Source organism: Abrus precatorius, unplaced genomic scaffold (assembly GCF_003935025.1).
Source record: "Abrus precatorius isolate BTA unplaced genomic scaffold, Abrus_2018 Scaffold4, whole genome shotgun sequence".
Lineage (NCBI taxonomy): Eukaryota > Viridiplantae > Streptophyta > Magnoliopsida > Fabales > Fabaceae > Abrus > Abrus precatorius.
Genome location: NW_020874384.1, coordinates 17,755,233 through 17,778,781, shown reverse-complemented (window position 1 = coordinate 17,778,781; position 23,549 = coordinate 17,755,233). Strand labels below are relative to the sequence as shown.

Genomic DNA, 23,549 nt, shown 5'->3' with positions numbered 1-23,549 from the left:
AAAGAAAACATGTGGCATGCATCCAACACTTTTACTTAGAAGTTGCATTGCCATAGCATGACATGCACGCTGCCTTGCGTACTTCAGTGGTGCAAGTTGGGTGAGGACTATGGGGAGAGAGCGCGAACGTTTGATTTCAACTTTTTAACTTCACCTACCACAATCCTCAATACACCTCACTATGCTGATAACGACCTCTATAGACCCAAGCACGCTAAGTATTCTAATAGATTGAGACAATTTTCTTATCCCTTTGATTTATCAATTTAATTTTGATTTGATGGCTATCTTTTTAGTTCTTTAGGGGGAGGCTTTCAAATATGGTCACGTTTTAGATTTTTCTACTTGTTCCGTTAGTGCTTGCAAGTTGCAACTGAAGTAAGTAATTTTTGCTTTATTTGTACGAAAGCTAAAATGTTTTTGGTTTGGAATAAAATAAATACGGATAGGGGCACTCTAAATTCTTGTTAGATCACTCTAAAATCACATCTTTTTCCCAGTGTTTTCTTTTTTTATCCTAAGCCATCAAATACCAACTGTTGATAATATATCTCAAACATGGATAGTGGCACTATAATATTCTTGTTATATCACTCTAAAATCACATTTTTCCTAGTCTTTTCTTTTTTAATCCTAAGCCATCAAATACCAACTATTGATAATATATCTCAAATTGTTTTCTCTAAGGAACTCTGATTATTCGCACTCTTTTCATATTTTTTGCGTGAGAGAATTCTGATATGTCATTAGTAAAATGTGATATCTGAACTCTGGCGGGTCTGTTGAATTTTTTACAAAGCTAATGTATCTATCCTACTGAACACAAGTAGTGAACTTTACATTATTAATTTATAAAAGCATTTTTTTCCTTCTTATTTTAATCATATTTATGGTCTTGAAGCGTGGAAAGGCTGCTAAATTGTCAAAGAATGATGCAACGATTAGCCTAATGATAACTTGTGTAGAGTTTTGGCATATTTTTCAGAAGGGGGGAAGTGGTTGATGGTTAGATGTTTGGTTCAACCTTTCTCTTTGACCTTAGTGAAGGCTATCTCTCTTTTTGGAGTCTTTGGTTGTATAGTTTGCTGTTTCTGTAATCTTATGCCTAAACAAAGGTGCATGCACATTTGATGGTTTTACTATAACTCTATGAATACCAATTTCATAGTCAGAGAAAAAACAAGTGTAATAGTAATTCTTATTCTAGAAGCTATCCTCGAAAATCACATTAAAATTTTCAAAGAAGAGTCTGATTGTCGGGCTGCTATGCTTGAAATTGACATCTTAACAATAACAATACAGAGAAGCATGACCTACCAAGAACTGGGAAATATCAATTGAATAAATAAATGAATAAATAATCTCCAATGTGCATCAAAAGATTCGATAATGGACTTGTTGGTTTATCACCTAGCAAATTATGTCAATCTCTTGGAACTTCCCTGGAATGTTCATCAATTGCTAAACAAAAAAATAGTGGATGGCAGCATTGCAGAGGAGACAAAATGGAGATGTGTACATGTTTGCAAGGGGTTGGAGAAGTGTATGGTAGTAACATTTGAAGTCAACAGGTAGGCAAGTTACTTGACCTTTAATTAATCGAAGATATGACAATGACAACTATTATCATTATGATATTAAAAAATGTGTGACAAAAAATAAAAAAATCATTCATGCATGTAGTATAACTCCGGTGGGAATGTGGCGTCCGTTTTGAAGAGGTCCAGAAGTCAAGGAATCTCCGCAGAAGTTATTTTTTCTAAGGGTAGTTAGGACTTGGGAGAATGTATGTGCTATAAATTTCTCACCTTTCCCTTCTTTTTTTAGTTATGCCATCTTCTGTGTTGTCTTTATAATCCTCTAGATTTAAGAGCAAAGGTGTTTTAGTTGGAGCATATTGCACATACATATACACATAGTGATTCTAGATGACTTCTAAAAGGATTACATGGAAGTCCATTGTCTTTATCTTAAGTTGTTACAAGACTAGATGTCCCTTGCAGGAATCAGAAAAACAGGTTTTGAAACAAGGTTCTTTCCAAAGGGTGTGCCTCTCGGATGTAAGCATTTCGAGCTCCACTCGGGTCATTGAAGATCTTTCCATTTCCCTTGTTGGTCCAAAGCTTTATACATTCACACTTGAGGAGCTAAGAGAAGCAACACATAATTTCTCATGGAGTAATCTGCTTGGTGAAGGTGGGTTTGGACCCGTGTACAAGGGCTTTGTTGATGACAAGCTTAAACCGGGCTTGAAGGCTCAGCCTGTTGCTGTGAAACGATTGGACTTGGATGGCTTGCAAGGTCATAGGGAGTGGCTGGTTAGCATTCTGAACCGCCTTTAAAATATTAAAGAATGGTTTTTTTTTTTTTCTGTTTGGTTTCAACCACCACCCCCCCCCCCCTCCCCAGTACAAAATTTGTCGCAAATCAATTTAAAAAATGCTACACGTGTGAATAAAATATAATGAAACATGGTTCACAAATATCTGAATACTAGCTTGGCACATATTTTTCTTTGGTAGGCGGAGATTATATTTCTCGGACAATTAAGGCATCCACATCTTGTTAAGTTAATCGGGTACTGTTGTGAGGAGGAGCACAGGCTTTTGGTGTATGAACATATGGCAAGAGGCAGCTTGGAGAATCAACTGTTTAGAAGTATGTTGTCTTTCTTGATTTTCTACTTTTTCTCTCTCTCTCCCTTTTCTTCCCCATCAAAGGAGTGAAATGGAATAGAAACTCACAGGGTCATCTCCTTTTGAGTGTATTTCTGATTATAGTAACTCGGTCCAATCAAATTAAAAAATCAAGATAGCTGGACGATCAAATAATTTGGATATTCTGTTTTTTTATTGTTAAGCACGTCTAATTGATTCAAATCTACTTGTTTTATATGGATTCTGGTGAGAAATAGCATCATACTTGAGGAAGTATTTGGAAGTTAAATTGGTACCAATAGCATGATTTATGCTGCATAAACTATATAAAAACGAAGCCTTAAGGCCTGCTTTCTTTTCTTTTTTGTTCTAATACAAGCAGGATACTCTGCTGCCTTACCATGGTCAACCAGGATGAAGATTGCATTGGGCGCAGCTAAGGGTCTGGCATTCCTTCACGAAGCAGATAAACCTGTAATATACAGGGATTTCAAAACTTCAAATATCTTGCTAGACTCGGTAAGTTCAACATTTTCTCTGAAGTATGATGTTGTATCTCCTACTGAGTTTGTAATCATTTATTTTATTTTTATAAATACAGGATTACACAGCTAAACTATCAGACCTTGGGCTAGCTAAGGATGGTCCTGAAGGGGAAGACACACATGTAACAACAAAATGCATTATGGGTACACGAGGCTATGCTGCTCCTGAGTACATCATGTCAGGTATAGACAGGATATCATTCACTAACATTGACCAACTTTATTTTTGCTACAAACATAAATTGTCACTTGATTGATTTTCAAGGTTCAATGGTCTTACTAAACTCAAATGATTTTTTTTAGTTTGAAGTTAACCCATTGACTGATTTCAGGTCACCTTTCCACCAAGAGTGATGTGTATAGCTATGGAGTAGTTTTGTTGGAATTGCTTACAGGAAGAAGAGTGGTGGATAAGACCCGGCCAAATAGAGAACGCAGCCTGGTGGAATGGGCAAGGCCTATTTTGAGAGATCAAAGAAGGCTGCATCATATTATAGACCCAAGATTGGAAGGGCAATTTCCTACGAAAGGAGCTATGAAAGTTGCTGCATTGACTTATAAATGCTTGAGCCACAACCCCAATCCCAGACCCACTATGAGTGATGTGGTGAAGATACTGGAGTCACTTCAGGATTTTGACGATGTGATCATAGGACCCTTTGTGTATGTGGCCGTAAGTGAAAGTGGCCTCTGAAGGAATCCTGTACTTGCAGGATACCTATGAAGGAAATTCATTCATTACCATCCTGCTTTGGTCACAGCCATAGTTAAATTAACATATGCTTATGGTAACACCAACTCATCAACAACAACGTATAGAAAAGTATAGCAGATAGCAAAAATACTATCAAGAAAAAGACAAGGAAAAAAAAAAACGTGTTTGTCATTTTAGTTTGTAAGACATGGTCTTGAATGTAAGTAATTGAAGAGTTGCGTTTAATTTTGGTAAGAAATAGAGAGGTGTAACAAGTGAATGGTGTTTGAGGTGACATATGTACAAACACAGGTTATCATAAGTGGTGACTGTGGATGCAACAATAGACAAAATTACAATTACAATTTTTATTTGAGCGTCCATGTTTCTCATACATAGATTAGAATTACAATTACAATTACATACACAAAATTACATAAACAAGAGGACTAAATTAAAACAGGAAATAATAACAATACTAAAAATGAACAGAATAAGAACAAGTTACAGAAAACTGAAAGATTTAAAAGCAATTAAGCGCAGGCACAAGAAGTGTCAACGACAATGGAATCTTCACCCTCATTCCTGAAGAAGAAATAACCAATAGCAAGACCCACAACGATGGCCACAAAGACCCCACCGTTGAAGGACATGACGGACAACATCAACAAGTACCCGATCGCCGAGCTCAACCCAAACAGAAAAGCTCCAGCCACCTTCACGCCCATCTTAGCACCGTTTCCGGCGAGCTTCCGTCGCAGAAGAGGGGTCTCGATCTCCGCCGGAAAGGGCTTTCCGATGCCGATCAGCTTTAACCGAATACGGCGATTCTCCAGAAACTGATAGAAAACAGAAACGATGATGCATGCGAGCAAAGTGAGGATGTAACCGATCCAATCCTGGGTCTTCCATGAATCGATCAGGAGAGTCACTTGGTGACTCCAATAGAAGGTCATGTGCATCATCTTCGCTATAGATTTCTGAATTTCGAAGCTTAGCCAAAAACGATGAACGATGAAGTTCAATGGCGACGACAACCCCTATGCAGGTAAATAGGTATGCCCTTTGAGTCGTTGGTCTTTGTCATGCTTATGTAGTTGTACTCTTTACGATACGCAGTGACTATGATTCCAAAAATGCCCTCACACACTTTTTTTATAATAAATATTTTTTTTAATAATTTTTTAAGTAAGGTTACTATATTTTTTTTATTTTACCATTTTCACCTCGTTCGCATTCCAAGGTTATTTACGGAATTTCGAAAATGAACCAAATTGGTAGTACATATCTAGCGTTTCAATATGAACTAATTGGTACTACGTGTCGACTCTCAGTACCAAATCCAAAACAGCGAAAGCATATATGGTATGATCCGTTTGGTAGTTATCTTAAAAGTTCTGAGTTAATGGTTCAATGAGGTGCATATTTGAATAAGTTATGTTCCATTATATGACTATTTAGCGGGGTGTATTGAGGGGAAACAGAATTAAGAAAAAAAGAAAAAGGTTTGTGAGAAAAATAAATAAAAATAAGAGAAGGGGATTAAAATGGTGTGAGGCCTATAACAAAATTCTAATTTGGGGGAAATTGAGGGGGAGGGGAGGTTTACGTTCTTTTTATTATTTATAATTATTTAAATAATATATTTTTTTTACAAATTTATTTTTATGATTGTTATAAAAACAATCATTTTGTTTTTAATGATTTTGTGAGGAATTAAAAAACGAATATTTTATTAGAAAATAACTAAAATGTGTCTTGAGATTGTAAAAGAAAAACGAAATATTTTAGTTGTTAGTAATAATTCATTACGAGAGAAAAGTTTAATAAATTTATAATTCAATTGACATTTGATTTTTTAAGTGAAATAAAAAAAAAAGTAAATGCGCCGCCTTAAAATTATAAATTAAATAATATCAATATTATTACTGAAATTATAATTTTGAAAAAATTTAATATTTTCTAAAACGATTGGTACAGAAAACCCTCAAAAAGTGATTTCAATCCATTTGCAAGACAATAAAGAAATTACTCAATTTAGTGTGTGTGTTGGGTCGGACCGTGATTTTCTAAGGGTAGAGAGACACATTGAGTTTTAGCTGCTCGAATCTCATCCCTTCAGAGTAATATTTTTATACTAAATAAGAGATCATAAAAGTGTGTTTTAAAATTAGAAACCGTTAGATTGTGAACTGCATCCCATGCAATTGAAAACAGAACTGCTTTTCGGTTTTCGACTCCAAGGAATCTAGGTCCAAGTTAGAAGTTCTGTTTACGCAATGATTTAGTAAAATATCTTTACTTAATGTTAATAGTTATTTATGTTGATTAATGAGACAAAAAAATTTTAATTAAAGAAAATAAAAAAATATTTATAATATTGTATCTAAGTTTATTTTTTTTAAATTATATTTAAATATATTTTTAATCCTTCAGTTTTAGTCTTTTTAAAAATATTTTAATTCTTATTTTTTTCTAAATTTTTGTTTTTGTTCTTTAAAACTGATCTGATCCATTGAGATACTATCATGCAATAGGTTTTAATTTGACCATACTAGAGACAAAATAAAAATTTATAAAAATGTAGGACTAGAAAAAACTATTTAAAAGGACTAAAACTAAAATTTTACTAAAATATAAAGAATAAAAATATATTTAAATAAAAAAAATGTTTAAAGTTTGATTAAATATACATATTTATATAATGTTTACATTTCAATGTTATTTTTCAATCCTTATAACCCCCTATTTTTCCTTTTCAAATGAATCTTTGACTTTAAAGAAGTTACATTCAATTTTTCTACAACACAAATGTCAAATATTAGCTCGGTTTGGATCTTTTCAAGTAATATGTTGATTTTCAAGAGAAAAAGTAAAGAACTATATCATATCAACTTACTAAATATCAAAAGAATAAATTTAAATAATTCTATAATTTACGAATTTCATTTTAGTGTACTGTCAACATAAACTTTTTTATACTATCAACTAATTAAAATTAAAATATAACATAGTTGTAATTTTTATATTAATTATTACAACATGAACAATTATTGCTAATATGTCAAATCATGAATTTAAATTAAATTTATTATTTATTATTTACAGACATTTTTTATCAACAAATATAAATCTAAAATTAGTTTTTCAAATTCAACTTCTAGTTTTAGAAAAGCCAAATCTAACTAATTAAATAAATGGATGTTAAGCAGACAAATACATTTTTGGTCGCGGGTAATTAATACCCGTCTTTGTCATATTGTTCGTCTCAGATGGAATAATCAATAATGATGCAATTGGCCAAAAGCATGACTTCATGAGCCATCCTCGAGTGAGCAGTAGAATGTGGAATATATACAAAGCCATCATATCTATCAGAAAATAGTTTAATTCTGGTTATATTCCATTTCATCCCAGATGCTAAAGGCTTCTTCTTTTAATATGATATCAAAGTTGTTTTGTTTTCTTTTGATAGAGAATAAAAGGGTCCATTGTTTATCAAAATGGGGATGAAATATATGCTAATGCAATCATTTATGTGCCAAAGACATTATTAGTTAGTGCATATTCCACTAGCAAACACTATCTATGCAGTACAGGACTAACAAAATTCATGGGCTCATCAATACGGAGAACACAACAAAAGATAAATATATTTGGAATCACCCCCACTCAATTTCTGAATTGTACCGTATGTATGCATGAATATGCATAAACCAAAACAGAAAGAACGGCATGTACTAGACTACAGTCTACAGATAAGATTTCACGGTTTGATTATCCTTATCAGAAAGGACTGGCACTTTCCAACTTGTGTATGTAGTGGGCCTGTAAAGTAAATGTACTTTCTGAAATTCATTGTGCACATGGACCCCATCATCCATCCCCTAATAAAACACTACTTTTCTCATGGGCTAGACCATACTATCAAAGGACCCCTGACTCTGCAGATATTTCTCGTGCCTCGCCAATTCTTGCAATTGGGTGGCTAGTTAGAATTTACCATCTTTCCATATCACCTTTTTCTACCCCAAAATAAGTAAACAACCAAGTAGCCACCACATTGATTTGGGAACAAATATCATAAATATAAAGGAACAGTTGTGGTTAGTTGTTTTGCCAGAAGAATCCTTCATGCCTTTGGAGCAATAGAGGGACTTAAACTATTTTGTAAGGCTAATTAACAGCTTGACGTAATAAAGTATACATTTTCATTGTTTCCTGCTACTACGCTTATATCACTGAGCATCCAGCAATTCGTAAATTCAACTAGGTATGACACACTAGAAGCAAGGATACAGCAGATCGGTGACGTGATATAAATAGAATTCAAAGAATATTGTTCAAATTTTATATGTTTTGATTTTGACATTTTTAAATGTTTGATGCTCATAGTATAAGAATCATCGTAAGTTGTTAAACTGTTTCGAAAACTAAAGCTAAAAGGGGTGGCTGTGATTGGCAATTGTCAATGTCCCCTTCAGAATATAATATGAACCATTGGGAAGTTGTATAACCATTTAGCCTTCAACATATATGTGATTGTGCAACTTGAAACATTTAAAAGAAATGTCGTAGGTTGAATTGGGTACACCATGGAGATAATAAAGAAGAGAAATGCCATTGCACTAATGAATCAAACAGAGAAGTGACATTTAGATTGAAGTCAAGGAAGGAACACTCCTGCCAAATCATCCATTCAATCGTAAATGCCACTCACAAAGTAGAAAGCCAATTAATTAACCTAAACAACAACGTCACCGAGAAACAGAAGTTGAACTTAAATCAAGATAAACAAACCTTGACCCATAGATTGCCAAGGCTAATTATTCACTGGTTATGACCTCTCTAGTCTCTCTACCTCGTACAATTCTAGTCTCGGATTGTGTCTCCACCTTGGAAGTTGCTGACATGGATGAAAAGCAGCTGTGGGATCTACCCAGTGATCGAAAAGTCAAAGGATCTTTCCTGGGAGAATCCAAAGAGCGAAAAAGAAGGTGCTTCATTGCGAGGATCAAGTCAAGGGTAGGTTTTTTGGGTGGACTAGAAGTGGAAGATCTGAACTTCATGTGGCGCGTGAGTGCTTCATCGGTGCTATCATCCTTCAAAGCCTCTTCCTTCACTGCCTCAGCACACAGCCCACAAATCCATCGACCTTGGTATCTCTCCCTCACACGATCAATGTAACGTGGAGTGCACTCCTCCGTTAACCCGCAGCAATAGCACTTCACGGAGGACACAGCCTCCCCCTCCGAGGTTGTCTCCATGACTCTGTCCCCAACACATCAAAATTCAAAATCAACCATTTAATTTCAGAAAGAAAACGATAATAATTCAGGATGCAATAATGAAGTTTTCCAAACTACGGTTAGGAAATTTCCAAGTTTGACTTTTACCGTGGCCTATGCAATGGAATTGAATTTGCAAGATGATGCTTATTTCTGGGTATAATTGAATGTGGCAGAATGGAAATAAATGATAAAATATTTGAGTGAGGAATTATCGCTCCTTCTCCCACTGAATCTCGCCGCCAAAAAGCACAATCCCGAATAACGTATGGTACATCTCAGAGCCTTAAATGGCTCTTCTGCGATTCTCAGAATCCAATTGCTCACAAAACAACCCTTCTTGCTCTTTCAATTTCATATGATATATCTTTGTTTAAAGGGTTCACTCTCCGAACAACGCAGAGCGTAGTCAGAGAGATAAATACCGATAGATATATATCAACACTCGCGGCGCATCTTTGTTCCTAGTTTTTATATCTATTTTATTATATAATGTTTTCAAATTTTAACCTAATGTCAAAATCAGAATTTCCCAATCATTGGCATCTTAGTGGCAGTGCCACGGTAAGTTCCACCACGGGATGTTTTATCCGGTGCTGCTTCCTCACCAGAAGATTCTGCGCACCCCGTTCCTAACGTTATGTGGGGTCATGCAATTGGGCAGTGTGAAGGTTTTACTGTGGGGAATGGGGCAGTGGATCTCGGCTTCTTCGGAGTTGGGAGCTGTGGTGGGAGAGACGCAGATTTATTGACATTGCCAGCTGTCGTGACAATAACCTTTCTATCATAGAAAACGTGCAGTTGACGAAATTTTCTTTAGTTCTGCTCCTAAATTCTTAAGAAACCGCGATTTTTCCCCTTTTTTTTTAAACTTTCTTATATAAAAAATACACTGTTATAAACATTTAAAATAATGACAATGCATACTGATGTTTTTAAAAATGTTTTTTCTAACCTATATAAAAAGATACACGATTAAAAACAATAAATAATATATTTTTATTAAAATTTATAGAATTTAATAGTGTTAATACATTGAATTGTATTATATTTTATAATTTATTATATACAGATTCTCATAATACACTCTTTTGCATATATTAAAAAATTAATTTTAAAAATAGTTTAAAAGATCTTTTCCTGAATAACATGCTTATATATAGTTAAATAATATAATAAATCTTAAGTTAACAATTTATTGATATTAAATACAATTTTAATAGCCGTATATTTACAATAGATTTGGTTATGTGTTGTTTAGAGTTTTTTTCGTAGAAAAACAAATATTATGTAACAAAAAACATTAAATTACTGTCCATAATGCTTTATTTAAAGATAAAAAGGAAGATTTCAAAATTTGAAAGATCGACTTAACTCTCAAACCCATCATAAACCTATAACATATTTTAAGTTAATTAGTAAAAAAAATTACAATAATATTCAAATATTTAATACAAGTCAATTAAAACTTTAGAATAATTCTGAATAATTAATAACTGTTATTTTAAATTTGAACGTAATATATTTTTTAGCAAATGTCCCGTGCGTACCACTCTTTCTTTCGACATTACAAATAATTCTATAGTTAAAATTAATGCAAATACATATTTTAATTATATTTAATAACTTTATAAGTAACTTTATCAACTCAATATTAAATCAAACACACCTCAACGGCCTATTTGCTAGGAGAAGAATAAAAAAAGTGAAATAGAGTTTAAAAAAATTGTTTTATTCTTTCGTTAGTTTAGATCAGTAAAAAAATTAAAGAGTTATATAAAAAATTATTTATAAAAATCATAAAAAATTATATAAATAAAAATACTATTTTATTACTTTATATTGTTTATTTTATTTAACAATAAAATAAAAAAATGTGATTTCTCTTCTAAGTTCCCCAGTTTTGGGGAATTAATTTTTCGTTTGTCACACGAACACTAATTATTTTCTCTCACTTTTTTAGATTTTTCAAATAAAACTTTATTTAATTTTTCACTTCAATTTATTCATTCCTAATTATGTCCATTCGAAAATCCAAATACCCCAAAACAAACATCCGAAATTTGTGAGGGGAGAATCAATATTCATTCAGATCCTCACGCGCGCGGGCCAAGTGTGCTTGCCACCTGCCACTTGTGCCTTGCACATGACACGCCTACGCTCTGTTTTGTTTTGTTCGTTTTAAGCTTTTCCTCGTCGCCACCTCAATTCAGGATGTCAGAGAAAAAAGGATAAAAATTTGGAAAATATTTTAACTTTTATGGAAAAATTAGCAAAGAATATTGGCCAGCTTGTTCCACGCATAAAAATTAAAATATGACATTATTAATTTATTAAGATTGTGATAGTAATTTTCTAACTATATCATAGTTACTAATACGTCATTTAATATTATGAATATTTTTAAAATATAATTTATATTTATAAAAAATCTAACTAATTAATTATTTTTTTAATTTTAATAATTTAATCTTTTATTTTTATAAAAATAATATTTTTTTACATGGTATTATTTAACTTAAATTTATAATTATGCAAAACACTCACTTTTATTTCTAAGTTATTGATTACATGTTATTAATGTAAACATAAATAATTGAAACGTGTAACTATTGGAGTGCTGGACAATGCTCTCGAATAATTCCAAAATTAGTTGGGGGAGAAAAAACAACGTCAGTAATGTCATTTTCACGAAAGACCTGCACACATTCCAAATACGTGAAACCGATTAAATACTGTTTAATTTTGTTAACAGTGTCCCTTAAATTATAATTTGTTAATTTATAATTATATATAGCATTTTATCCATGAAATGTATTTATCAATGGTCGTCAATGAAACAACTTTATAAAAAAAAATTGTATGGTTGTGAATGAAATGAGTTATAAAATACCTTTTTGATACAAATTTAAAGAGAAATTGTATTATTGTTTTTAATATTGAATAAATTTTATAAGTTAAATATTTATTTAATATAAATTATACATTAGCTATATTGGAGTTTTTGAATATAATATTTTCGACGAAATTACTGTTTTCTCTTTTATGCAAAAAACAAACATTACTGTTCAATAACGACAAAAATGTTGACCGAGACTTTTTATCAACTTTGGACACTTTCGAACTGGATCAGGCATAGCGTACGGCATCTTACAGATATACTATGGTCATGTAGTTTTTAAAAGCGAAAAGTTATAAATTAACCATTCAAATTATATAAAAATAATATTTTAGTATTTTAAATTTTAAACATTTTTTATTTAATAATCTTTCATTCAATTTAGTTCGTTCTTGTTGTTATTTAATGTTAAATAAGATAAAAGTTGTGTTATTTTGTAAAGCCAAATATTAATGAAAGATTTGTAAAAATTCAAAAACTAAAATAATTTATCCAGAAAGCGTTTAAAAGTTGCGTTTAAATGCTTTTTTTTTTAAGTCACGTTGGCCATTATTATCATATAGAACATAAATGACTAGTGATTGTGCGATTGACAAAATTTTCTATTTTAATAAACAAAGTAACACTTCACCAAACACGTTCTTTGGTCTTCTTCTTCTCCGCGTAAACAAGTCGAGGGTAACTGCATGTCGTGTGCTTAACTACAATCAATTGTCTAAGCTTGTGCTTATCCAAAAAAATAAATAAGTGTTTAAACTTGTTGGTAAACTTTGGAAAACAATGGAGGCGGCAAACACTCACAGAGAAACCAGTGGTAAAACCTTTCAAACTCCTAATGATGAGAACAAAATTCCGTGTCTAAATAGAAGCTGACAAAGATTTAGATAAGTGTTAAAAGTATTTTCTCTCTCGCTTTTTTTTTAAATAAAATAATATTATTTGAATTTAAATTATTTACAGTGTGGTGAAATTAGTTCTTTTAATTTAACAGATTTTTCTATACACATTTTACGTAAAAGAAAGAATCTCATTACCCTGGTTAAAAAAATTAAATGAAATTTTTACTATAATATGCCAAGTTACCCATTAAAACCGCTAAAAATAATTAATATTTATCTTAAAAAGTTTTAATTTTTATTTATTTAAATAATATTTTAAAACTACCAGTTAGTATTTTTTAAAAGAAAAAAGACATATCATTTAAATTAATTGATGTGAATCCCTCTCCAGAACTATCTAACTGTACTAATGTTTTGAGCATTAATGGTAAATAACACGTTTTTGTGCCGAGTCCACGACTCAGATCAGTCTTCCAAACAATTATACATAGATTCAACTTGGCAATAAATTGGCCTTTCAAACGTGTTATGTTTATAAATTTCGAAGGGGTATTTTATATATTATGATCATTTTAATATTTTAAAAATAAAAAAAATATTTATATTTTTTATGATAACTGTTGATCTTTGTTATTTATTATACATATTTAATATTATATTAATGATAATAAATAATTTATATATAAAAAGGCATGGAATGTTTTATTAATCTTTAAAATACTAAAGAAATTACCTTGACATACTTGTGAGTCTGTTTTTATAATTCTGCCTTCTGTATGATTTTAAAAGAATGAATAGAAAAAAAAATGTATATTTTATTGCATAATTGATTAAAGAGAAAATAAAACAAAGAAAAAATAATAAAAAAATGCACTTAATTGGAGAGAAGATGATAAGAGAAAAATCACATTGTTGTTAATTTTCTTACTTATTGTTATAAAATGTTTAATACAATTAATATTTTCAATTAAATAAAAAAATAATTACTATTTTTCTGTTTCATTTATATAATAACAGAAAATAAAAATTTTCCTTGAATTCTCTTCGATTCCGTTTTTTTTCTCATTCAAAGTAGACACAAGATGTGAAGGGTTACGCATTAATAGTATTTAAAATATATTGTTTTATGAGAAGACGTTAAAAATAAAGACAATGCAAAAGTTTCCAATCATTAACAGTATATCAAAATCAATTAGTATTTTCAATAGAGAAAATAATGGAATGAGACTAATACGCTTAGAATAAGTTTTTCTCTTTAATGAAGTAAATAGAAAAAGGAAATAATATTGTTTGGGCTTAAAATATTTACAGAATGGTGGGATTAACTGTACAAGTGAGTTTTTTTTTCCCTTCCAATTCATAACCTTATACCTTTTTTATATTTTTAAATAATTTGTATATAAAATATGAATAGGTTTTTATGACATCATTTTGATATTTTTATCTTTATTTACATAGCTCTTATATATCTAGAAAAAGACGATTCATATTTTTAAAAAATTTGACAAATTAGTCATCATCACCATATCGTATCACCTTTTTCGTTAAATGATCGATGATATACATTTTAAAACAATTAAATAGAAGTGTGATTCCAACTTTAATAAACATTTTATTGAAGGTTAGCTATATTTACACTTTCAAATAATATATTACGATAAAATATATTAATAAAAATATATGTTCACTAATTAACATGTATCTTATTTGATTGTACTTGATTAACTTCATGGTTCAAAGTACGAGTTAGCGATATACGACGATGATTCGACTAAATTTCATTGCTCCAATACTCCACAGATGAGAAAGAAAGAACAAAACTTACAGATTCAATTCTTTAATGGTGACGAAGATGGATAACTACCGGTCTGATTTTCGGGTGTACAGTATGTATGAATTATTGATATGTATATTTTTTCAGTCTTTTTTCTGTTTTTAAATGTTTTCTAAGCACACATGCCTTATAACGATCACTCTAAATAATTCAGTTTTGGACAGAGTTATTTGCGAATTAAATTAACTTGGATTTGAGAAAATAATCATTTGATCTAATTTGTTTGATTTCTGTTTTTTAATCACTTTGTTTGCTTGATTGTAAATTTCAAAATATAATATGAGTTAAAATAGTTTAGATATTTTTTCAAGAGATAGTAATGAATCCTCGAATATGTAACAAATATAAAAATAAGCAATTCAAAGTATTTTTTTAACACATTAACACAACTTCAAATTAATATAATTTATTTTAAGTTATTAAATGTAATTTATGTAAAATTATGCTAATTAATTGTAGTGTTTAAATTAATGATATAATTTATTATTTTTTTATAATTTATAAAAACTTTTAAATCATTTATTTTTAATGTGTTTAATTTTATTTTGAATCTAGTATTTGACTGTATTTTAGATTCTTACTAAGTTTGCTTTTAGATTTATCAATTCACTTACTTGCTTTGGTTAGTATTAGTGTTAGTTGTAGTAAAAAATAAAATATATGTTTATTAATTATTTAAGTAAGTACAATAGTTGCATAAAAATAAAATGATATTTTCTAATAATATTTTGGATGAGAAAGAAGTTATAAATTTTATTATTTTTAGAAGTGATTATCACTTATTAGTAAGGGATAAGCTATTTTGTTAGTTGATTGATATTTTAATACATAAAATTTACATCTGATTTAGTTTAATATAAGTATGTTTTTTTTTAATATGAGTTTTGAATTTTCTTTAAACTCTTTTTAATAATATATGTTTTACATATAAAAAAATATAGTTCATTTTAATTATGAATAAGTAAAAAAATAATTTATAAAATAACAACATTATTTATGCTTGATTTTTTATACTCTTATATTATAACTTTAAATTATCTTGCTCTTAAATAGAAAATCTTTAAGAGCTATATCTGTTTAAATTATTTTGACTAATTCTTTTGTTATTAAGTGAACTTATGTTGTTATTAATATCTTTAGTTTTGTTACCATCAAAGTCTTTCACACACAAAGATAAGATTAAATGACATTTTTAATAATTATTTATTAAAAATATTTTTATTTAATAATTAATTACTATATTATTATTATGATATATATACAATTCATAAAAATACAATACAAGAATAATTATATTTAAAATAATTTAAATTTGTATAATATTTTATTAAATAAATATATTTTATAAAAAATTAACTTTAATGAATTTAATTTTTGATAACAAAATATTAAAGATTTTATTTTAAATGAGATGATTTTTTAACATGCGAAAGAAAAAAGTAAAATTTAACTATTAAATTTGATTATAAATAGTTATGCTGTATGTCCTATAACATTTTAAAATAATTATTCAACCATTTAGTCTTAATTTTCTACATATAAATATATAATTACTATTTAATTCTTTCCTCTTTTATGTTAAAAAAATTCTTTAACTATATTTTCACGGGTCCTTTTTTATATGAAAAAAATAGTAAAAGATAATGTTTTTAAAAAATTACAAAAATTTTAAAAAATGGCTCTTGACAATTTTTTATTTTAAAATTTTTAAATTATTGTTATGCTTTAAAAATAACAATAGTTTTTTTAAAAATCATCACTAACATTTTTTATTATTTTTAAAAAATTTTATTAATAAAATTTGACTTTTTTATAATTTTTAAAAAATGATTAAGGATGATTTTTGAAACTCTATAAATTTTTGTATTCTAACAATATTTACACTAAAGATTATTAATAGTAATTTTTTAATCACATAATTTTTATTTTTTTTAAAATACTATATTATATATATATATATATATATATATATATTTTAAATCTCATATATAAAAAATTAAACCTATATTCACGGTTGCGGCTATATTTTATTCCTAATACATTAGATATAAGATAAGATAAAAAATAGCAATAAAATGAAAATAAAAAATATTTAATGTTAGAATAAACTAAAATAAATAAAAAATGAAAAGTAATTTTATTTATTCAGATAAGTAAAGAAAGTGAAATAAAATAATTAAATTATATTAAATATACTCTTTAGTGTTTTTACTATTGTAGAGGATTAGAATATTTTTTGTATTTTAATTTTTTTTTAATAAAATTAATGTTTAATAAAAAATTATATTAAATATATTTATATTTATTTATTATTTAATAATTTTTATATATTAAAAATTTAAAATGAAAGCTCCTCGGTCCCTCCTCCCTCTCTCCATGTCCTGTTCCTTTTTTTTTAGTATTTAAAGTTTTTTTTTAAGACTCAAGGAAAATAAATTTTCTATCACGTCCTACCAATTTCTTAATTTTTTTACATCCAAACATATCTTAGTTAGACGAGGAAGTATTTTAATGTAAAAATGAAAAAAATCTGCTAAATTTAATTATAAATAGTTAGAATTAACACGTCACGCAATTCTTTTAAATAATTTTGTAACCATTAAATATTTGTTAATATTAACCATTTATGTAGAATTATTCAGTTGATATTTATTTTTTTATAACTAAAATTTAAAAATTCCTTTCACTTGGATATGTATGGTCGCGGCGACATTTCCTTCGTTTGCAGCCGGGAATTGGTCATCAGAACTTGGTCTTGCATAAGGTAGTAAAGTGAGAAATTTGCAACTCTACGTTAAATTCACACATTCTAACTTTTCATTCTATCAACCATCATATGGTAATTTAATTCTAACAGTACTAAGATTACATTCAAATCAAGGTTGCATGTATACCCAACCAGTTTGCTATTTTATATTTTTTATTTTATAGATGTTTTATAATTAAAATAAAACTGTATTTCAATATAAAAGTATTAAAAATATGTGTGTATATTTTATTCACCGTTAAATTATCTCAAATAATTTTTAATATATTTCATATATATATATATATATATATATTTAAGAGATTTGCTCATCTATGAATATATATCAAGCTTTACTGGTATACTTTTTCCTCTATTTGCCGATTCAATTAAATAAGCAAAGAGTTAAAAAAAAAAAGTGTGAAAGTAAACAAGAAAACAATAATAATAATAATATTAGATGTTGAAATTCACTTTAAAACTCAGAGTTAATAAAATGGATTGAAAAATGTTAATAATAATTTAAGAAAAGCTAAGGTCGTGTTTTTCTTCCGAAATCCGAATGACGGAAATAGTGAATAGATTAAATAATAGTGAAGAGTGTAGAGTAAAAGAGGGTGAGTTTGTAGGGCGAGGTCAAATCGAGTGGCGAAAGGCTTGGTGTCTTGTTTACTACTATTTTTGTGGTGCTCTTGTTTTGTTCCGAAGAGGGTTTCAAACAGAAAGAACCCATAATCAAATTCTCACTCACACACCCAACAAGATTTTTCACATAATTCCATCTTCAATTCTTTTCATATCTTATCTCTTCTCCATGGATCCCTTTCATTTCACGCGCCAAGGTATATTTCCTTACACTCTTCCATTCATTTCAGATATTCTCATTATTCTTTTGTTTTCTTCTCTTTCTGCAATTTCTTCCGCTCGAGTTTTTATTGTTTACTGTTTGGGTCTATTTTCTGAGGCGTCAATTGCTCAAGATCTCTTTCAATTTCGCTGCTTCCCAATTCTTTTTGTTGTTATTTCTGTTTGTTTTGATGTCCGTGTAAATAAAATTCGGCTTTGAATTTTCAATATTTTTAGCTTTTTTTTTTTAATCTTTTGACTTGTGTTATTGGGGTTTCTTGGTAGTTGTTGCTCTAGAATTCTCTGTGCATCTTTGAAGTTGTTTTTTTTTTTTTTTTTTTTTTTTACATTTTTAGTTATTTACTTGACAAAATTAGGGTTTTAACTTTTAACCGTCTCCTGATGAGCTGTGTCATCTCAGTTCTGAAATTGGTCAGTTTTCACCGAAATTTATTTCGATATTTGTAAAATTTGCTATAAGTTCCGTAACTCGTGCATGGTCCCTCTTTTGTTCAAATTGCCTTTATTGGATTCGCTTCCAAGCTATAGTAATGAATATGGCCAGCTGGAGTTGATTGTGTTGATATTCAAAAATAGTTATAACTGCCCTTCTGTACTGAATAATTTATTTGGCACTTTCATGTTATATGAGTATTATTGAAATCATCAGTTATCTGCTGCACGATGGATGCAATTTGTGGTGATTTTTTTTGTCCTGTTCTTTTTTTAGCTGTCTGGTTAATGAATGGGCATGATCAAATTGAACCATTTTCAGGGTTTGGTTGAGGCTGACTGGACATGTGCAGTTACTATTTTAAAAGTCTGTTTATGTAGTAGTTATTTTGTCCATATTATAGTTAATTATGAACTTATCCAAGAAAGAATCCCAAACGGATGCAAAGCTATTCAGCCCAAACAAGGCAACCACTCTGAATCCAAATGCAGCAGAGTTTGTTCCTTTTGCACTCAGATCATCATTACCAGGAACTACCAGCTCAGTAGATGCAACAGCAAGGCTTACTACTGCTGGAGCTCTTGGGAAAGCAGTTTTAGATAGATCAGAATCATCTGTTTCAAATAATTCTGATGATGAGGTGCACCAATACTGGCGATGTCAGCTCCCTGATGATATTACCCCTGATTTCAAGGTCATGGGAGAAGATGAGTCTCAAGGTCTTAATGATAATGACCTTTCTTTAGCGGGTTTATCCATACATGATGACAATGAAGCCTCAAGGTTTCCTGCTTCTAAAGGAAGTGGATATATAATAAATGAGCACGAGGAATTATCTCAACAGTATATTAATGGCAATAGCTTTGCTGATAAATTAAGGTTTTCCAATTCAAGCTACAGGGAGGACCCACCTTCGGCAAGCTTTTTGAATGCTTTGGCAAAGCCTTGGGATAGGTCAATTGGGAGTGGTGACCAGCATATCAGCAGTGGTCAAGAGGGACTTACTTATGATGAGAACTCTAGACATGGATTCTTAAATGATGTTTTGGGTGAAAATGCAATTGTGGATGATACTGATTTGAATCCTTTGGAGTTTTTGGCTTCTCTGTTCCCTGGTTTTGCAGCAGAAAGCCTTGCTGATGTTTACTTTGCCAATGGATGCGATTTACATCTGACCACTGAGATGCTTGCTCAGTTAGAGGTAGGTTCATCATCATATAACAACTGACTTGTGGTCAAACTATGGTTCCTCGTAAGCCCCATCTGATCTGCTTGCTTTTGAAAATGGATGTGTTGTCAGTTATATTCGAATGTAGTATCTATCTACTAGTGTGTTGCTATGCAGAATGCTTTAGAGCCAGTTCAGATAAAATTTTCAACAAGCACTTATAAGAGAAGAAATAAAATGATTCAAATGTCAAATGAATAAAATTTCTATCATAATTTAAAATTAAGTTATGCTTAATTTTTTCAATAGCTCCCTCATTTAACTTCTCCGTAAGTCAAGGCACATAAGTTGATTTATAAGAAAAGTTTGATTCATTTCATCTCTATTTCTTCCCTTGTAAGTGTTTGTTGGGAGGTCTTTCCAAACTGGCTCTTGGAACAATATTTAGTCTGATGGGATGGATGCTAAGTATTTAGAGCAATACCTGTCCATTGTATTGGTAGGGAAGATCTTTCTCCCTGTAAAGTTGTGAAGTGATTCATGTGCAACCTACCTTGCTTGCTTCCAGTTTCTAATCACTGTTGCCTGGTACTGGGGGGAGGGGGTTGTTAGAGATAATTGTATTTTTCAATGTTGATTACTCTCTTTCTGAGCTTAATTTTGTGATGACAGTCCTCTGCTTCATGTTATCAATGGGCCATTGGCATTTTATTAGCATTTTGTTGAATGTTAATTTTTTTCTCTTTTTCTGGTATATGATCAAGTATTACAATTTGATCTTGATTCTGTGGATGCCATTGTCATCTATTATCACCATTACTTATTCCTCTGCAATAATTCTTAATCTTGGAACTTTATGTTGATAATCTCTGTGTTTTTCCCCCTCCAAATTTGTAGCTTCAAGTTGATGGTAGCTTCAGTCAGAATCTGAATTCAAAGACTCTATCGGCTTCCAATCTCAATACAATGGACTTCCCTGCACTTTCTTCACCAGATGGCCAGACTACTTCTGTAAAATATGCTATAGATAGTGTCCAACAAAGTGGCAATCCTTACCGATCATCTGATAGTGATATGCTGTTTTTCAAATCTAGCTCTTCAGTTCCATCTAGAGGTGCTACTGACTTTGCTTCAGCTGTTAGGAAGTTAGCTTCTCAAGATTCTGGTGGTATTTGGAAGTATGACAAAAATGGCTCTGGTGATGCTGCTATTGGCTCAAGTAGGAGGATTCCAAATGTTCTGGCCAGTGGCTACAATAATGGACAGGGAAGAGCCAACTTTGGTGATCGGTTACAGAACAGTGGTTCAGCCCGGGCAGCTCCTGTTTGGCTTGAAACCGGTGATGCAGTCGGTAATTAATTATGTTTATATGCTTCACTTGTCAGATTAATTCTTTGTGCATTTTTTCTTTAACAAATTTCCATGGCAGCAAATATGTACTCGGAGCTGCGGGAAGAGGCTCGTGATCATGCACGCTTACGTAATGCATATTTTGAGCAGGTGGGATTACTGGCAAGTGAATCAGAATATAAATAATTTTGGCTAAATGCTTCTTGCTTGGTTCTTTAGTCTGTATGTGTGTGTAACTTTGGATAGTCATATTGGAACAGTAGATGTAATAAGAAGAGCTGTTGGGCTGATACCAGTTCAAGAATAAACGACAAAGTCCCTTCTAGAAACATCTGTTCTTGAATTTATTTTTTTTGGCGTGTGTGACCTTATTTTTTAGTTATTGGTTTCTAATTTGAGAACAGGCACGGCAAGCCTATCTTATTGGCAATAAAGCCCTAGCAAAGGAACTAAGTGCTAAAGGACAACTGCACAACATGCATATGAAGGCAGCTCATGGAAAAGCCCAAGAATCCATTTACCGTCAGAGGTTTGTTGTTCCCCAATACAAGCTTATATGGTGTTGTGATGTTATTAATATACTTTGCTACCCCTACACAGCCTGTATATGTTGATGGACAGTTTTCTTTTGTTTGCTGAACTGGCCCCACTCTTTTTTTTTTTTCAATTCTTAAAACATTTATACTTTCCCATGTATTTTTTCCTCAATTTTTTTTATGCTGATTGCTTGTCATTGAGAAGGATAATGATTGTCTCTCGGTTGAGATGTGTGAACAATCTGAACCCTTCAAATAGAATTTTGTGATGTCGATTTGTTATCCGGTGGCTTCTAAAGAAAACTGTGAAACTTGAGAATATCTTTACTCCATTGAGAGCGTATACTGCACAAAGTTGCTACAGCTCTTCCTTTTCTTCCTCCACCAGTACAGGCTGCCAAACAGTTTCTTTCTAGAATGATTACTTGGAGTTCTATATCATTGTACGAACCAGAATGTTGATGTACATTGTTCTGAAAGTGTTGGGTTCTGCCTCAGTCATTGCAAGTGTTGATTTTTTCAGAAATCCGGTTGCTCCAGAGATGCAGGGCAATGGAAGAGGACATGAGAGGATGATAGACCTACATGGGTTGCATGCGAGTGAAGCCATTCGTGTGCTGAAACATGAGCTGAGTGTGCTAAAAAGCACGGCCATAGCTGCGGAGCAACGCTTGCAGGTTTATATTTGTGTTGGCACAGGTCATCATACCAGGGGTTCCCGCACTCCTGCAAGACTTCCAATTGCTGTACAGCGTTTTCTTCTCGAAGAGGGCCTTGACTTCACGGAACCTCAGCCAGGCCTTCTTCGTGTTGTGATATATTGAACCAAGTATGTGTACAAGTTTTTTGACACAGTATAAAGTCCACGAACTCAAGGACAATTTACTCATTGTTGTATCTGTATATGGGAAGTAGAGGCAGTGTCCAGGCCCGAAGAACAGGAAAAAAGAAAACAGTTAGCGGAGCAGGGAAGAGAAGGGTTGTAGCAGAACTGTATCATTAAGGTTTAGCTGCGGCATCAGATATGCATTAGTCAGCAAGACTAGCCCATGTTTTGGGATCATTTTCCTTCTGTTAATTTTGTACCCTAATTTTCATTTCCTCGTTAAATTCCATTTTTCTTCTCTTGATTCAGATGTAACTGATAGAACTCAATTACACAATAGATTGACTTTGCAAATTAGATTCAATGCCAAACAATTTTCGTCTCGCAACAAATACTGAAGCAGGACAGAAATGATTATGGCCCGTGTTATCTGGTTTCCCATTTACATTGTTTTTCTTAACTCAAGTTTCACGTGGAGTAAAATTCAACTTAAAAAGTAGCCTTTCTCAGTGATATATTAAACCCTCAAAGTTTGAGAGATGGAAATAATAATTCTTATAGTTTTTAAAAATGACGAATATCAATGATATTTGTTCTTTTTAGGGACCAATATGTTCAGTTTTGAAGGGTTAATAGATGGTATTATTTATCATTTTTAAGGACGGATGAGATTATTGCACTATTAAAAAATAATGAGCCTTCATCTACATTTTTAAAAAATGAGCACTCTTATTGTCATATGCAGGCAAAGATAGTTGGAATATTATCTATCCTTTAGTCTGTTCAATGTAAGCTTTATAGTCATGGATAAAATATTGTTTCATTTCATAAGTGAACTTTTATGTTCACAAAATTGAACGATCCGGT

At 30.9% G+C, this 23,549-nt stretch overlaps 4 protein-coding genes across 8 annotated transcripts; 2 read left to right on the top strand and 2 right to left on the bottom strand.

Moving 5' to 3' along the window:
• The first annotated feature begins 1,928 nt into the window (after positions 1-1,928).
• Positions 1,929-4,028, top strand: LOC113864356 (serine/threonine-protein kinase RIPK). The gene is made up of 5 exons (XM_027497967.1): positions 1,929-2,318; positions 2,523-2,658; positions 3,040-3,176; positions 3,259-3,385; positions 3,535-4,028. Exons 1-5 carry the CDS (start codon positions 1,929-1,931, stop codon positions 3,894-3,896), a joined length of 1,152 nt encoding a protein of 383 aa, XP_027353768.1. The 3' UTR covers positions 3,897-4,028.
• Positions 4,029-4,223: 195 nt separating this feature from the next.
• On the bottom strand, positions 4,224-4,975 carry LOC113865676 (copper transporter 5.1-like). The gene has a single exon (XM_027500386.1). The coding sequence runs from the start codon at positions 4,859-4,861 to the stop codon at positions 4,430-4,432; it is 432 nt and encodes a 143-aa protein (XP_027356187.1). The 5' UTR covers positions 4,862-4,975; the 3' UTR covers positions 4,224-4,429.
• A 3,445-nt stretch (positions 4,976-8,420) lies between these two features.
• Positions 8,421-9,640, bottom strand: LOC113865671. Its single transcript, XM_027500380.1, has 2 exons — positions 9,293-9,640; positions 8,421-9,167 (listed from the first exon to the last, which is right to left on the bottom strand). Exon 2 carries the CDS (start codon positions 9,161-9,163, stop codon positions 8,723-8,725), a length of 441 nt encoding a protein of 146 aa, XP_027356181.1. The 5' UTR covers positions 9,164-9,167; positions 9,293-9,640; the 3' UTR covers positions 8,421-8,722.
• An 8,415-nt stretch (positions 9,641-18,055) lies between these two features.
• LOC113864882 (polyadenylate-binding protein-interacting protein 7-like) lies at positions 18,056-23,171 on the top strand. 5 transcript variants are annotated; one of them, XR_003504929.1, is made up of 7 exons: positions 18,124-18,344; positions 19,124-20,003; positions 20,868-21,321; positions 21,400-21,470; positions 21,725-21,849; positions 22,062-22,299; positions 22,380-23,060. XR_003504929.1 is itself a non-coding variant. In XM_027499086.1 (7 exons), the coding sequence occupies exons 2-6, from the start codon at positions 19,212-19,214 to the stop codon at positions 22,678-22,680; spliced, it is 1,743 nt and encodes a 580-aa protein (XP_027354887.1). In that variant the 5' UTR covers positions 18,124-18,344; positions 19,124-19,211; the 3' UTR covers positions 22,681-22,685; positions 22,772-23,167. The 5 variants fall into 5 exon arrangements, 3 of the variants coding, with proteins under 3 accessions (XP_027354885.1, XP_027354887.1, XP_027354886.1); XM_027499086.1 differs by lacking the exon at positions 22,062-22,299 and having other exon boundaries at positions 22,380-22,685; positions 22,772-23,167; XM_027499084.1 differs by lacking the exon at positions 22,062-22,299 and having other exon boundaries at positions 18,056-18,344; positions 22,380-23,171.
• Positions 23,172-23,549: the final 378 nt, after the last annotated feature.